We start from the raw sequence: 16,272 nt of genomic DNA on the forward strand, positions 1-16,272 counted from the left end.
GTCTTCTCAACCGTAAGGGTGTTTGGTATAACTTCTGAATTGAAATAAATTTAGGCAGCTATTGAGCTTGCAGTTCTCAAGGAAGAGATACTTACAGTGCTAGCAAAGACGACACCAGCCTGAAGGAAAGAGATGTTGATACCGGAGGTACCAGGTTACTCACCAGAGTAGTGAGGGCTCGGAAGCTTTGCTCAGAGGCAGCACAGCACCCTGTAGGGCTGTAAAAGCTGAGGCAAGCTGTGGCAAATGTCTCAGCTCTTAGCCTGGCCTGCCTATATTTAAGGCAATATATGGCAATTGTTGCAGAAGATAATGGGAAGCTTTCTTATCATGGTGGAAGGTAGAAAATACAGGATCTCAGGGGAAAGAGCAAAAAGCAAGAACTAAAGTTTATCCGTGCAGCTGGGACAGTGACTAGGGGATCAAGAGAGCACACAAGGCAATGAGGGCACCGTGTTGATCATAAATTGCGGGGTTCTGGTAGCATGGAGGTTTGGGGGTGACCTGTGTGGGAGGAGGTCAGGGACTGTCCCCTGCTGGACACAGCTGGTTCTATCCAGCCCCCCAAATGATGCAAACAACATACTGGCTGCTCAAACTTTGTGCTCAAAGATATTTAAGGAAAAGCATTAGCTGCAAGGGTCAAGCAACATGGGAAGAGATGCATGAGGAGACACGTGGATGGAGGCATTGCTGGGGACATGGCTGGGGATGCTCTTGGAAAGAGACACTCCATGCCAGAGAAGGAACCTCGGGGGGACTGCGGTCATGGGCCACCCACACTGGGGTAAGGACATGCCTGGGGACTGTAGCTTGTGAGAGAAATGGTTCCCTAGCATTTTGTTTATTTGGTTATGTTTTTCTCTTTTTTTTTTTTTTTTTCCTTGCTACCCAAATGAGTAACCAAATTTTGTGTTAATTGGCAGTGAATTAAATTAAGCAAAATTCTCTAAGTAGAGGCTGCTTTACAAGCACCAACCTCCTTAGTATCACCAGTTGAAGCAATTCAGGTCTCTGTGTACCCAGACTCTTACCTGGGGAGTGCTGCCCTGCACCCAGCTACAGGCAGCCTGAGGGAATAACCTGAGTGATGGTGGGAGGAGGCTGTACTGCGGTCACCAAGCTTCTTTTGAAGAAGGTGATCAAATGGCAGTATCCAACACTCTGGATGATCAGGCCTTCAAGTACTTTTAAAATCAAATGATTATGTTCTTCTCAAGTTATTTAAGTTATTTCAGTTTGCTATCACTCACAAGGCTTTTATTTATTTATTTATTTATTTTAGTGACATGGCTCTGATTTATTACTGACTAACGAGAATCAAAGAAATGTAAATATCCTCACCTCTGGCCCAGGGAAAAAATGATGCCACTTTCCAAAATGAGAGGTCTTTATAACACAGATGAAGCTTGGCACTTAGCAATATTACAGTATTGTATTTACATGAGATCTCACAGCACTGCAGTCCTCCTGGTACTTCTGGATGTGGTCCTGCTGTTTTCTGAATAAATCCTTCATCTTTGGAAGGACAGAGTAAGCTCGCATCCTCTTGCCATAGCAGAGCTCACCCATTTTAGCTAATGGATGTTCACAGAAAGGATAAAGAGCACAGTCTTTAGCTTGTCCTGAAAAAAAAGCTTGGATGCCTCCAGCCTTGCTGTTTTGACTTAGATTCTTCGTAGATCAGGACCTAGTGTGCTGATCTAGGACTTCCTGATCCAGGATCTCCACTGCTTCTTATGTAAATATCAGCACCAGCTCTGTGAGTACCTAAGCATCCCATTCCTTGCAGTTACACCAGCAGAGGTTTGTGCAGATGCTTTTCCTCATAGGTGGAGGAGCTCCAGCTTTTTTCCTGCCCTAGGAGGATGAGATTGCTGTAGTGAATGTCTGTCCAGGAGCCCATACTGCATGGTTCACAGCTGTAGGCCTCTGGAAAAAGCAATATTCCTAAAGGCTTCCAGTTTTATTAAAGAGGGAGGGAGGAAAAAGTGGGCTACTGGTTAACCTAATAAATCCTGTGCACTAAGTGGGTTTCCCTGACTGCCCAGGTGTACTGGTGTTCAGCTCGAGTATTGTTGGCTACATCAGGCTATGTGTGGATGTATTCAATAGGGACAATATTAAGACAGCATCTGTTAGCAGAAACTTTGCAACTAGATCTTAATCAGATCTTTGTCTTCTTTCTTTAGGAATATATATACATATTTCATAGAGTAATGTGATTTTGAGGTTTGCATCAATTAGTACTATTAGAACTGAACAGTAAGCAGAGATAATAAAGGTATTTTTTCCTGAGGACCTACTAAATAAGATTTAGGTTTACTGTAATTCATAAAAGGCAAATAACTTTTATACATGGCAACAGATGGATTTCAGCTGAATAGAAAACATTTTATTTCTTAGGACAGAAAGCACAGAAATAGAATCACAGAACCAAATAAGTTGGGTCCCTTAAATTTTCCCCGTATGTCATATGCCCCAACCATTTCAATGGCTCTCCTGGCCTCTGTCTGGTTTGCTAATCTCTCTCACTCATATGAGTAAAGATGCTTAAAACAATTTACATGAACAATTCCCAGACGCAAAACATGCACTGAATGTGGAATCCATAGGATCCAAGATAGAAGTTCGTGGCTGAGGCTATCATCTGGAATCCTTAATTGCCGCTGAAGACACATGAGCTCTTCTCAGCTGTTGTCCTTTTAAAGTAGACATTAACACAGGATTAGATGACTTTGCATCCTGAAGTGCCTAGATCCCTTCACTGAATGTAAAGAAGCCAAGGATGGCTGGCTCAAACGGAAATGCCAACACCGGAGATATGCGAGGAACCCTCACCCTATTTTGTTCTTTGTGGGGAAGGAAACACAAGGCACAGTTCTTTTGCTGGAAAACCTGCAGGCAGCAAGCCCTTGTGCTCTGGGTATTAGTCTTTGACCAAAAGATGCACAGAAACTGTTAGCCTTGCTTTGCTCAAAGTGGGATGGGGAATGGCAGGCACTTGGTCTCCTTGCAACCTGTCAGTTCACATCTACCTTGAACAAGGGTATTTCAGTTCCCCTAACAAACAATTTCCAGGAGAAATCCTTCCTGCTTCTCTTCTCCGTGTTGCAAACATCCCATTCTCAGGGAGACCCAGTGAAGTCAGAGGCACGCTGAAGACAACAGGAGTGACCTAATGGACTTAATAAAATCAGCATGTCACCTTTCGTCTGTAGTAAGGTTGAATTACTAGTGCTACTCGAATCCTTTTTTTTTTTTTTAAAGACATGATCACCTTATAACTTTGTGTTTAATTAATTTATATAATCTTCTATATGTATATATATATTTTAAATAAATCACTTAAAGTGACTTGAATAAAAGAAGTTTGTTCTCTTTTTCTCTTTGTTATTGTCCACACAAGTGTCCCTGCAAACACTCCCATGTAACTGATCAATAGGCAGTGGCAGGCAACTGCTTTCTCTGCTTGGCCAGTTTACAGCAGCATTTATTCCCTTGAGAGCAATTCATGACATGTCTGAGCAAGCCAAGAAACAGCCAAGTGGGACAGTGGGAATCAGCTTCTGTGCGGCTTCTTTGTAGTTTTTCTCTTCCTTAGGCAACAGCTTCAGAGCAGTTGTGTCCACAGAGCTCAGTGGATTTACCATGGCTTGCACCAGAGCACATCTCCTGCAGGAGGTGCCTGCTGCTGTCCTTCGGCTTTGGCGGGAGCTCAGGCGAGGTGTGCTGCAGAGAGGTATTCTAGGGAGAACATACACCTGAAAGAATTAAACTAAAAGAGAAAAAAAACTGCTGTTACATTTTCCATGCCTCCTCTTGCATGGAACCGGGCATGTTTCTACAGCCAGGAGCCTTTCCTCCAGCAGGCTGGTGTGCCCTTTGGAAAAGGCTTTCTTCCCTGTAACATATGATTGCCGGCTGAAAAGAGGCAGGGGGCTTCTAAATTGCTTTCTCTGAACTCGAGAGAAAGTCAAAGTCATTGCACTGACTTTTCCCCATTGAGTGATAAGACTGGGGGCAAGCAGCATGAGAAGGGGAAGCAGAAAGGATGTTACCAGCAGGGAGAGGTCTTTGATCTGAAAATTGAGATGCTCGGTAAGTTTGCAGATAGGAAGGACTCTCCTCTTCATTTCCAGATGAGCGATCCCTAGAGAACTGTGGCAACTCCTAATTGTTTCTGAAGGGCTGGAAATGCCAGCCCTGCTTTCCATGCTGTTTTGCATTACAGATATTTCTGTGGAAATAAAAGAGAAGATTCTTCTGATAAAACTCTGGGTCCACTGAAATCACCAGAGCTGTGTTTTTAGCACCTGCTTCTTTCCATTTTTTTCCCATTAGATTTTACCTCCTAACATTTAGACACCACTTCTGCTGCTGGGTGACATTTTATTCGCTGGCAGCACTGGCTGTGTTAGTGGGGGAAGCTGGTTTGCACCATGTTCACCTGGATATGCTGCAAGTTTGCACAACCTGTTACTATAACACATGGCAGGAAGAAATAGTGTGTTGTTGGTGCGAGTTAAGGGGACAGCCAGTGGTGGCAATTCCTTTTTGACAGGACACTTGCGTGAGCTTTGACCTCTTTGCCATCTCAGTTCTCATCTTTTCCATCCTAAAAGAAACACTGATGTCGTTCTCTAGCTCTGGACATTAAACTGAGGCAGGAATTTTAAGTCGTTTCATCCTGAATGTTCTCCAAACTAGTCTTCCCTGTCCACTTCTCTGCTCCATCTCACTATGCCAGTGAGCTTCGCTGACCTCTGTCACTACTTCCACTGCCATGAATGTTTCACTGAGGTTGAGTCAAAATCTGCTGGGAAATGCAGGAAAGCAGAACAGCTCCTCTACGAGCAGGGAATATAAAAACAGTGAAATAAATAGGAAACTGGCTTACTTGTCCATTCTTGGAAAAATCTTGTTATTCTCAGGGGAAGAGAGACTTCTAATGTTGAGTTGGTATTCTGCCTTTCCACAGTTTAAATCCTGTTTCAGGAATGTTGAAAAGGGGTATTTGTGCCTTGGCTGGTGGGCTTAGTTAAAACACTGCTCTGAGTCTCACGTTTTAATGGGATACCACACTGCAAGCAGCATCCCTCCTCCTTGGTAGTGCAAGGCGTGCTCCTGGCTGCATCATGGCAGGGCACTCAAAGAGCCCTGGAGGGAACGTCTCTTCTTTCTGCACTGGGCTGTGGGGTGGATCAGACGTGTTCAAGGAGACGTAGATGGAGTTCATCCCTGAATGCAACCCCACAGCAGACTGGGTATTGTGCCTAGCACAATAAGGGCTCTGTCTGGGGCAGTGTGTACATACCTGAGACTTCCTACCTGAATTTGTCCCAGCTGGTCCCAGCTGCTGGTGCCATGATGCTGGAGGACAGAGATGCCCATGGCAGGAAGCAAACCTGTCCTTCTCCACTGCAGAGCAGGCTGCTGCTTTACACACCACCTCTGAGCACCCATCCCTCATTCCCCTGCTAAGCAGCTAACCCAGAACAGCTGAATTGCCCCTGAACTTGGCTCAGTTGATGGAGCTCAATGCCTAGATGGCTACATGATGTGTTGATACCCTTTGCATCATTTAAGGTTGTGATTTTAATTAGGTAACCACATTAGTGTCCACACACCAGCCAAGCAACTCTTGGCAAGAGCTCTGCAGTGTGAGCAGGGCCCCCTATGGAAGAATTGCCATGTAATAATGAAATGAATTTGAAGAGTCCAAAAAAGTAGCATTTTGTGCAAGACTGCACACAGTGAGGTCATGAAATGCTACATTCCTTGCAGAATTGATGTCTTATCTTGTTCCCTCCTTTGAAAGTAGGAGAAAAACCAAGAAATAATCAACACAGCTGGGCTTTTCTTTTTGTTTACTTGGAAAACTTGTTTTAACCATCAACTTTAGCAAATTTTGGCAGTTACAAACCTGTACACTTTTTTGTTTTGTTTTGTTTTTATAGCAAAAGAACACAAGACAATACTGCCAACAGCAATTATGAAGGAACAATTAGTTTTCGGATGAGGGACTATACCCACTCAAAGTGATAAACCTTCCCTTTTGCATAAGGTTTAATCTGTTGTCACTGGAGATATGACATCTCTTAATAACTACTTGAAATGGCATAAAACTCATATCTCTAGGGTTGTTTTTTTTTTTTGTGCAAAACACATTCATTTAAAAAAAGTCAATAAAAAACATCTTCTTAAAAACAGAAAAAGTTAAACAAAAAGAGCAGAACCAAAAGAAAAGTTACAGTACATTTTGAAATGATTAAAAAGTACCAGTTTTCAAATCTAAAACTTTTTTTTGCTGTTACCTTAAAAGTTTAAACCAACTTTGATGACCCTTTAGAATTATACCAAACAAACAGACAAACAAAAAGAAAATTAAAGCGACCTGATTGGCATCAAATATCTACAAAAGCCTGGTAATTTGAAACCATTATATACATTATTTTATAAACTTCTTTTTAAACACCAAAACATACATCTTTTACAAACCAGCCTGCTTGCGACAGGTAAAATTTACAAGACAATCTTTTCCGATACAGTGCTTTAAAGAGAACTGCTTTCATTCCTAAATATCTTTGTCACTTCCTGAAAAGCGGCAGCATGGGCTCATTGCATTGTTAAATAACAGCGATTCAGGTACTCCTACGACAGAAGAATGCTACAGTTCTGAGGGCTCCAATCTCTTTCCACAATACAGTTCAAGTGCACTCTTAACACTGGTAAAGATTACTTATGGCCTTTGTGTAATACGACATACTTGTAGTTATTGCTTTTCATTATTACATAATGAAATGAATTTAATTTCATTTCCTCCCCATCCATCCATCCCTGTGACGATGCAGCTGATTTACTAACTGAATGCTCCTTCTGGTCATGGAGATGTTAAATGTCAAGTTTATGAAACACAGGCTAAAGGCCACGGATAATGGGCAATACTCTAAATTTCTAAGGCTCTATTCACAGTTTAGTGTATTGAGAGCGACAGAGATGCTAAAAGCACAGTTTTACTGCATGGCAAATGATGGTAAATGATCAGAAGATGAACTTTAAGATGTAGCTCTCTCTTTGGAAACATATGAAATATCCATTATTATTCAGTTAATAGATCCCCCAAAATACCAACCAAGCATAAATGTACTTTCACTACTGGCTTTAAATTGCTTTTTTTTTTTCTCCATTATTAAGCATGCAACCTTTCCAAATGAAGTGTAGCAGAACTGGTCCAGGGCATCTTCAATTCTCCTGTGTATGCAGTTATTACCAGCTATAAGGATGCACTATAGCATTCCTTTAGCTTTTCAAACAGGAGCTTGATGAGGAGTACAACCATATTTTTAACCATTTTTCCTGTCCTGCCCATATGTTTCTTTACAATGGATGTTAAATTGAGCCAACAGCAACAATTTTCATGTCATATTCTTGAAGATTACCACCTGTCTGGCTCTCAGAGACAACAGGCTGCTGCCCCCCCTAATAACCAGCGTTTCGGCATTGTGCATTGCCTCACCGTGCTGTGTCCAGGCTGAGTTTCTCACTGAAGAGGGCACCAATACACCAAGGCCAGCACTACTTCGGACTATACTAGAGAATTTAGAAAAGAGAAGAAAAATACCAAAGACCTAAATCTAACTTGCCTGTGGGACATGCAGAGGGGTAGAGCCCGTGCTGGAGCACAGAGTTTTCTTCTATCAGGAAAACAGAGGCAGCGATTAGCCTTTGGCTCCTTCCAGCTTTGTGCTGCTCTACAGGCTAAAGAAACCCACGGGATAGCACAGGATTAAGGACATCACCAAGCTTTAGGAAAATTTCTGGACTGTGTGGAAATCACAGCACTGCAGTGAATCTCTACTACATCTTCCTGGTTGCCCTCCTATGCTGTTTCCTATAGGAGTGGCCGATAGGAAGGCAACTTTACGGTGGTCTTCTAGCAGGGCTGTCCATTTGGCCCTGTGGGAGGGAGGTGCTGTTGTGTCTCCTTGTGTCACCTTGGGCTCTGTGCCCAGCTATAAGATACTGGGTCAGGATAGCAATCACATGCGGTACCTTTGGGACTATGGTTTGTTTTGTTTGTTTTGTTTTTAGGATGTTTATAACCCAAAGGCAAAATAATCAACATATTTCAGAAAAGTACATAAGCCTGTTTTTCCCTTTTGCACAAGGCCACTTAATTTGGTATTGGCAGCGTAAATTATGATGTCAGTCACTTTAAGGCTCTTCCCACTGCCAGAATTATCAAAAGGCTCTCCGTGTGTATGGCATTTGGACCAAAACACAGAGAACACGCATCCTTTTACTCAGACACACACCCCTCAGTAAAGTCAGTGATTTTTGACACAAGCAGGTATTTGAATTTTTAAAAGTTGCTTATTTCTTGGTTTGCTTCTTTACAAAAAGCAAAAACTGTCTTGATCCTAAGGGTTTTAATTCACTGATAGTGCAAAGCACTTAAGTCTGTGAAACCTCTCTTACAGCAGATCCTGAAAGAAAACACTGTGTGGTGGAGCCATCTACAGGAATGTGAGTTGAAATACAGACACGCAGGATCAAGGCCAACCAGATCAGCTCTAACAAAAGCAGGGAGCTGGCAATGGCAGGAGCAGCAACATAAAAATCACCATATGGCAGAAAAAGAATTAAATGTTGGATGGAATAACATAAACACTAATTCTTACATCAGGTTGTGCATGTGTTGTTATCTTCCAGCTTAGAAAATTAGGGCTTGTCCACGTAGAGCAGTAATTAAAAAGAAAATAGTATGGATTAACAAGAGGATGTTAATACAAAAATCTTACTCCCTAAGAGGTATTTCACCTTGAGATCTGCATTCAGGTTCTTATCACTATCCAAAAAGGCCAGAACAAAACCAGAAAGGCCACATCAGTACCAATATCCACAGAGGGGCATTTGTTTGAGATGGAAAAAATAGATTAGGCTCATTTGATTTGGAGGGGAGGAGATATTGAGGTATAGAAATGAGTGGGACAGAGAAGGCTGAACGGTGATCCTTGGCACCTTCCCCACAGCACTTTAGTTTGTAGGCATTCAGTGAAATGAAATGGCAACAACATCAAAACAGAAAAGGTACTATACATTGTATTTATGCATATTTTACTAGTAAAATTCACTACCAACAAGATATTACTGAGGCAACAAGCTTGGTAAGAAACATTGATCTTTTTTTGTATGGCAATTGCTAGGCTCCAGTGGTGTTCTCCCTTGTGACACTTCTGATATGTCCCAGTAAAGTTTTGATATCAGAGTCTCAGGCTTACTCAAGATTTTTCGCTACAGAAAAGAAGATGACAAGTACACTTCATAACTAGCTGGGGACTAAAACAGAAGTAATTGCATAATAGATAAAAATGTCTCACACCAAAACTGAGTAGGAGCAAACCCCATGTAAACTACAACTAGATGCTAAGAGACTATCACATTCTCAGAAAGTCATACCAGCTTTAAAATTGCTTCATAGCAGCTAAGCTTGCAGCTTTGCTTTTCTAACTCAGTTGTACCTAATCTTGAAGAGACATCAATCTAATCCTTGCATCTCATTTCTTGCAACACAGACTTCATGAACTATGCAAATCATCCTCTGTCTGTGCCTCAAGGCTTGCCAAACCACTTCATGGTTTATTGGCAAATCCCTCAGTTCCTTGCAATCGCGATACAAATTTCCATTACTATTTTTTTTCTTGAAAACACAGGGAGAATAGCAGGGAAAGGGAGTTGAAACGTACTGTGTGCACATTCAGAATATATCACTGTTACAGAAGCATGTTTACTTTGAGAAGACCAAGTGACATTCATAAATTCAATGGACAGGAACTACTTGTGGACAAGTACTTGATAATACTTGTATGTGCAGTATATGGTATTTCCAGAAGTTCACTCAATTTTTCATGTACCTGTATAAATGAGCTGTTTTCTAATGAAGAATTGCTGCATATTGTACCTACTCTGAGAATTTTAGAAATCCCGTTTTATTAAAAGTGTTACAAGCTGCAATTATTTCAATTATATTCTATTAATAATTTCTTCGTGTTGGGGCTAATCTGTGAATGAACACTTTTTGTATGTCAAGAAATGGACAACAACTTAATTTTGGGTGAAGCTCAAATCAGTCAAGCACACGCCCGGGAATACAACTGATGAACCTATTCAGTTAACATGTTTGACCACGAGACAGGATATGGAAAGCAGCATAGGAAACCTGTTAATGAATCTACTCATTAATAACAATGACGTATTCAATAGCTTTTCAAAATGACTGAATTATGCCATGGCAGGAATGGATGAAACCCCAGCAGTAATGCAGACTACAGACTCACATTCATTGATAAGGTATAAAGATGCTATAAAATGAGGTGGTAGAAACATTTTCATAGCACTGAGCAATGGGTACATGTATTCTGCTTTAATACATTGAGTGAAAATGCCGTATTTCCATATTGCACTTAGCTGCTCGGGCCAATCACTGTGAAAGGTCATTTACTCCAATGAGGATGAGGGAAGCATAAGAGCATAGTTGATGCCATGGTTTTCCTCATTCCATGATATCCTAGAGTCTGCAAACAACCTTCGGAAGTCCTCAAATCCTATGAAATCACACACACATCCGACAGAAAATCTAAAACCAGATCTCTGGCCGTGGCCCATCCGTGCAGTTCCACCGACTGAGTCAGTTTACAGCAGCTGACAGCTCATCCCATAAACTCTAAGGATGGACATTTGCCAAATGATGTTAAACTAACATTATATATGATTATAGCAATGTTTTATGCAACTTAATTGCAACTAATTTTACTGCAATAATTGTAGCATGATGACTGCTGTTAAAGAGGTGATTGCCCAAGAAAGGAATTTCAAAAAAATCAGCCACACTACATAGATACTTAGGTTTGCCAGATGTTTTCAGATCCATGTTCATGCTGCATACAGAAGTCAAGGGAAGCTGTAGGTACACGTCTGAGGCAGAACCGGGCCGGTACTGAACCAGACTCTGACATTGTTAGAGTTCTCACAGGTGAAGTTGTACACACGCATCTGACATCAGGTGTTAAAACACGGCAACCAAAGCAGGCCAACTTAGAGTAAATATAGGCTGTATATATGTTGTTGTATATATGTTGTGCTATATGTACACAAAGTAGAATGAAATGCTATGTAACAAACAAAAGGGTAGATAAATATTTATGGACAAATGACTGGTAGCTTGCCTTTGATACATCAATTTGTAAATGCTGATTTTTAAGCCATCTGACATGTTGTACATAGCAGCCTCAGCAATCAATTGCTTTCACTCTTTTGCTGACATAATATTTCATGCAATATTGCATCTTGGAATGATCCATACCAGTTCTTTAATACTGTAGGGAGATCATAACACTGTAACACTTTTAATAATACAATACCAAAAAAAAAACAAACCCCAACCCTGGGTGATGGTGGGAGGGAGAGAAGGAATTTTTATTTAGCAATGAGATCGTTTCCCCCTTCCTCAAATGCTCAGTTTTACTCTTGGTAATAAATAGAAGGTACATACTCTCCAGATTGTCTGTAACAATTTTGTGATGTGTAATACTTAATGCAATTGGTCTCTTCGTGTCTGCACATACAGTATCATTTCTGAACAAGTTAATAATGGGTTATACTGTATTTTTGCATTGCCCAATATATATAGATACACCTTCAGCAAAATTTCTTCTCAATATTTATACTATTAATTGGACCAAATGACAAAAAAAAAAAAAAAAGAAAAAACAGAAGAAGAAGAAGAAGAAGAATGGAGCTTCCTTTACACTTGTGTCTGATGCTGGGTCTCCACAAATGGAATGTGAACATTTTCTAGGTTGAGTTCCTCCACGCTTTCATAGTCACTCATGGCTACTTCAGAGTCATCAAAGCCGCAGCTGGCTGAGACGTCAGAAGAGGAGGCATCTAGGGAGTTGTGCAAGGATAAGGGCATCTTACCTGCACTAACGTTTTCTGTGTTCTGGCTTGGGCCAACAGCAAAAGTACTAAATTCGTTCCCAGTCTGAGCCCCTGCAGTGTCTGTCTCATGGGGGAACTGGTGAGGAGGGAGGTATTGGCTGGGGTGGAAGTGCGGCCGTCGCCTACAGTCGGGGCTGAGCGTACTTGCCATTGAGACCGGCTGCGAGGGCGGAAGGGTTTCATATTGGTCTGGATAATCCTCTGGAAGAGGAGGTGGTAACTGGTCCTGGCTCATGAACTCCTCTTCATGAGGGGGAGGGTAGTCGCTGTCGATGTCGTAGCCACCAAGGTAGTAATCTGTTTCCAGCTCTCTGGTGCTGCCATGGTGAGCCGAGCCTCCATCTGCCGTCTCAAAATTGGGCACTTCTTCGATGTCGGATAAACGAGCGCTTGGCATCCAGTCAGAGGTATCCCAATGATACGCTGCAACGGGAAAGAGAACCAGAGCTGTTAGGATGAGGACACTAATGGCAAGGGGGTGTCCAGCATGCACTGGAGTTTGCTAAAGAGCAAACTCTCAATCCTCACAGCACGTTTAAATCACAGCATGCGCCACAGGCCATCGCTGCAGGTCAGCCATGCTCTGACCAGAGCGGTAGGAGAGGAGGACGAAATGGCATGATGATGCTAATGCGAACAAGCAGAGAAATGAAACACGGCTAATCTAAGGCCGTGTTCACATCTTAGGGTGTTACTAGGTTGTATTAGAAACCATGACGCTGACAAATCAAAATGACAAAAATCTCTGAATTAATGCTTTTCACAGTTAATTGAAAAAAAAATAAAGGCAGCATGCTTATGATAAAACATCTAATCTCCCCTTCCACCTCCAATGACTTTGTCTCAAGAAAGGAAGTGTGCAAGCAAACAATCTGATCAACCAAGAGACTGAGAACTGGATCCTGAAATAAAAAAAAAAAAGTGTCTGGCCATTCTCATGCAGCATTTGCAACCCGACAGAATTCAAACAAAAGAGAACATGTGAAGCAGTTCAAGAAAAAAACAGATCAAGTCAGTGCCCTCCCACCCCAGCACAGTTGAACAGGCAGAAAGGGTCTCAGAAAAATCACCTCTGTTGTAGTTCTGTCCTTGATCCATAACAGACACTGTTAGATACAAAGTGAAAAGTAAAAACTGGTAACTTTGAGCGTGTTACCAGCGTAGTCTTACATGTGAAAATACAAAACTCTGCATGCATATTTCTAAAGTACAGCTGGCTCGGTGTCATTTTAATAGGATTTTAAATTGTTCTTTATTTTAATGTACAAGATAAACTTGCCCAGTCAAATGCAGACATACATAAAGAAATGATTGTCATGTGCATTATATTCCTTTTCTATCATATCTTAATTATCTACCCTCACTGAACAGATATGGAATTACATTACAGCCGGAATTCTTAATACAAAAAGGGCTATCCACCATCTCTATGGTTTATAATTGCAAAGTACATTTCTCTCTCACTTTGAAACAGAAAAATAAGAATCTACCATTCTCAGGGCCGGTTCAAACAAATCTGGGCCCACCTGGGCTCAGATACCATGGTGATGGGCACGGTATAAGAACCTGAATAGAATAGAATACAAAGCCATTTAATGGGGCCGTCAGCTACAATGCCCCGCAACCCCGTACCCACCTCCCACCTGCACTGCCATGCTAGCTGGTGGGGAGGGAGGCATTCCGGTATGGAGAGGGTGCAGGGGCTGGGGAGAGAGCAAGGAAAGAGGTTTTGTGTGACAAGAGCGGGGAATAAGCTGCAGCGTCTTCTAGATGAGATGCTCTTGTTCAGCCACATGTTATTGGGCTTCATGCAAGAAGTCACCGGGCAAGGTCTCTGGACTGCCTTGCTGGAGGAGGTCTGGTCCGATGAGCAGCACCTTATGGCATGACAGTCCTTAATCTCTGGCACAGATGAGGTCAGAGAAGGCTATTCTCCAGGCCTCCATCTATTAACACCACTCTTGCCCTTCCTTATCACCACATATGCTGCGTGGTGACAGTGATTTATTTGTTAGCTTGTTAGCCAGATAGCAGCTTTCTACCTGCTCTGCATTAGCCTGGGCTGAGGAGGGTTAGGGCTACCGCAGCTTTAGCGGCACTGTCTGAACCGGCCCTAACCACTCTTCTCCTTCGTCATTCCTCTCTGCTGGATACAGATGTTGCTGTCTTTCAGTCAGTGTAATGACATTGCACCCGAGATGCGTCGGGTCCTTCCGAGCTGCGTGGTTTCGGGATCCAGGAGAACCTCACTAATGTGCTGACTCGCACCACCCGCTGCAGCTCCCCGGGGCAGGAGCCCTGTCCTCCTCCCACCGCGATGCACCCGCAGCCCCTGTGCAACTAACGGTGCACTGCTTTCACCAGCTCTGCTGCTGGGCATTCAAGATTAGTAACCCTTATGTGAGGAACGGGGAAGTGGGCTAAGCATTTTCAGTGACAGCCTGTTGAAATTGTTGCCAGGTTGGCTTTTTCTGACTTGTAAAGCATGATAGGAAGCCAATGTGTTTGCTTATGCTTTCCTTTAGGAATGCAGGGACAATTACAGTGGCTGTGCTTTCATTTCAGTTTTTTTTTTTTATTTTTTTGAGTGGGACTTTCTTTTTGAGTTAACCTTGGCTAGTTCATTTTATACAAAAGGCAGAAGAATGGCAATCTTACACTTCAGAAAATCAGAAAATACACTATAGACTATATTTTGGACTTGTGGATAACCAAGTTGATGCTGAGTTGACATTTTCCCAAGAATAGGATAAATGCTTCACAAATAAATATAACTAATATTTATTTTTGGTATATCACATTTCTTCAATGCTTTATCAAAGAGGCAAATTGTAATGTTCTGTTTTACAGTTAGGGAAACCACTTGTAGCATGATGGGTCTAAGATTACCCAGAGGGCCAATGGCAGAGCTGAATATTGCCACGCTCATTCAGTAGGCAGAGCAACCCCAGGGGAAGGGCAATGGTGGGCAGGCTGCTTGCTGTGTCATACGTGGAGTTATGTCTATATATCAGTTTGACACTATTAGCTGGGAGAATCCAGCTACCTGCCCTCCACTACTTTGCTCCTCTCCACGTAGTGCCAATGGAGTGCATAAGCCAACTTTACTGCAGCCAGGATACTTTACAGCCAGCCTTCCTGGATCTTCTGTTTCCCATCCTTTGTAGATGGGACAATCTCAGTGACTTGGCTCCATTGTCAATCTCATCCTACTCTCTCTGAAGGCAATGGCAATAAGCAAGCAATAACATTGACTGAACAGAAGATGATGATGGCCTTGACACCTTTTCTACCACCTCCAGTTACCCATAGATATCTTCTGGTACACCACCCTGATGTTCTTGGGTTTGCTGGTGAATATGCTGATTTGCAAATCCCAATCCCCACCACAGGTTTGCTTGTCAGTGTAGATTAGTGAGATTCTGCTGGAGTGTTTCACAATGAAAACAAGAAGCATTGTTGTATAACAAGAAAGAAAAAAAATTAAATACCTTCATTTTCTATAGTGTCAACTACATTGTTGACAAGCTGTATGACAGTCACTATGGAAGCTTGCAGGGGTGGGAAAGCAGAAAATAAAGGGAAGGGAAGGACAGCTTCAGGTTAGTATTTAAAACACATGTCATATGTTACCACAATAAATTCTCTCAAACAGACAGAACTGACATAGAAGAAAAAAGTCTGCCGACCAGTGCATGATTTATGCAGTGGGTTGCAGGACATTTCATTTCAGATAACCCAATACATTTTCAGAGTGGTAATAAATTCCAAACCAGCATTTCCAAAAAGGCATATGGCACGATGTGTATCACCTCATAAATTCAAGCAGACTGGCCAGCTGATTCAATTAAACAAAGCAGTATCTTGCCTACCTGACACTAATTTCTAATTCATTCTTGCTTAAAGGTCTCCAGAGACCATGCCATGTGCTCCGAGGGATCATTATCTTTTAGACCAACGTACCATCTGAAACAGTGCTAAGCTTAATCTATTTCCTAAGAGGAATGTTTTACTTATTTACGGTTTGAGCCATGCAATGCAATACCTCTGGGACATTATACAGTACTCCCGTAATTAGATGGACACAGTCAAGTAGGTTTGGCTCAAATTTAGGTCTCTGCTTGACAGAATATTTTCATAAATGCCTTGTGTGTTCTCAGCAACTATTTCACCAAAATATACTTTTTCCTTGAAATAATTAATATAGGCCACACAATCTTTTAACACAGAGAAGAACAGTGTTTGATCTTCTAGCTGATCTGAATTTTG

The 16,272-nt window shown here is 42.0% G+C and overlaps 1 protein-coding gene and 1 long non-coding RNA gene across 21 annotated transcripts in view; one reads left to right on the top strand and one right to left on the bottom strand.

The window, feature by feature from the left end:
- The first annotated feature begins 258 nt into the window (after window positions 1-258).
- On the top strand, window positions 259-9,292 carry LOC308182741. Its single transcript, XR_013942064.1, has 2 exons — window positions 259-787; window positions 2,616-9,292. It is a non-coding gene; the product is annotated as an uncharacterized lncRNA (long non-coding RNA).
- Window positions 5,854-16,272, bottom strand: part of FAT3 (FAT atypical cadherin 3) — a 426,083-nt gene continuing 415,664 nt past the window's right edge. For 14 of the 20 annotated variants that reach the window (XM_080567237.1, XM_080567235.1, XM_080567238.1 and 11 more), the window contains 3 exons: window positions 15,495-15,554; window positions 13,074-13,109; window positions 5,854-12,426 (listed from right to left, as the gene is read on the bottom strand). In XM_080567237.1, coding sequence (XP_080423363.1) covers window positions 11,807-12,426; window positions 13,074-13,109; window positions 15,495-15,554 — 716 coding nt within the window. In that variant the 3' untranslated portion in view covers window positions 5,854-11,806. The remainder of the gene's footprint in view (window positions 12,427-13,073; window positions 13,110-15,494; window positions 15,555-16,272) is intronic. The other 6 variants (XM_080567230.1, XM_080567228.1, XM_080567226.1 and 3 more) reach the window with 3 other exon arrangements.

The sequence above is a fragment of the Anser brachyrhynchus genome (genome assembly GCF_964034855.1).
Source record: "Anser brachyrhynchus genome assembly, chromosome: 1".
NCBI classification, from domain to species: domain Eukaryota; kingdom Metazoa; phylum Chordata; class Aves; order Anseriformes; family Anatidae; genus Anser; species Anser brachyrhynchus.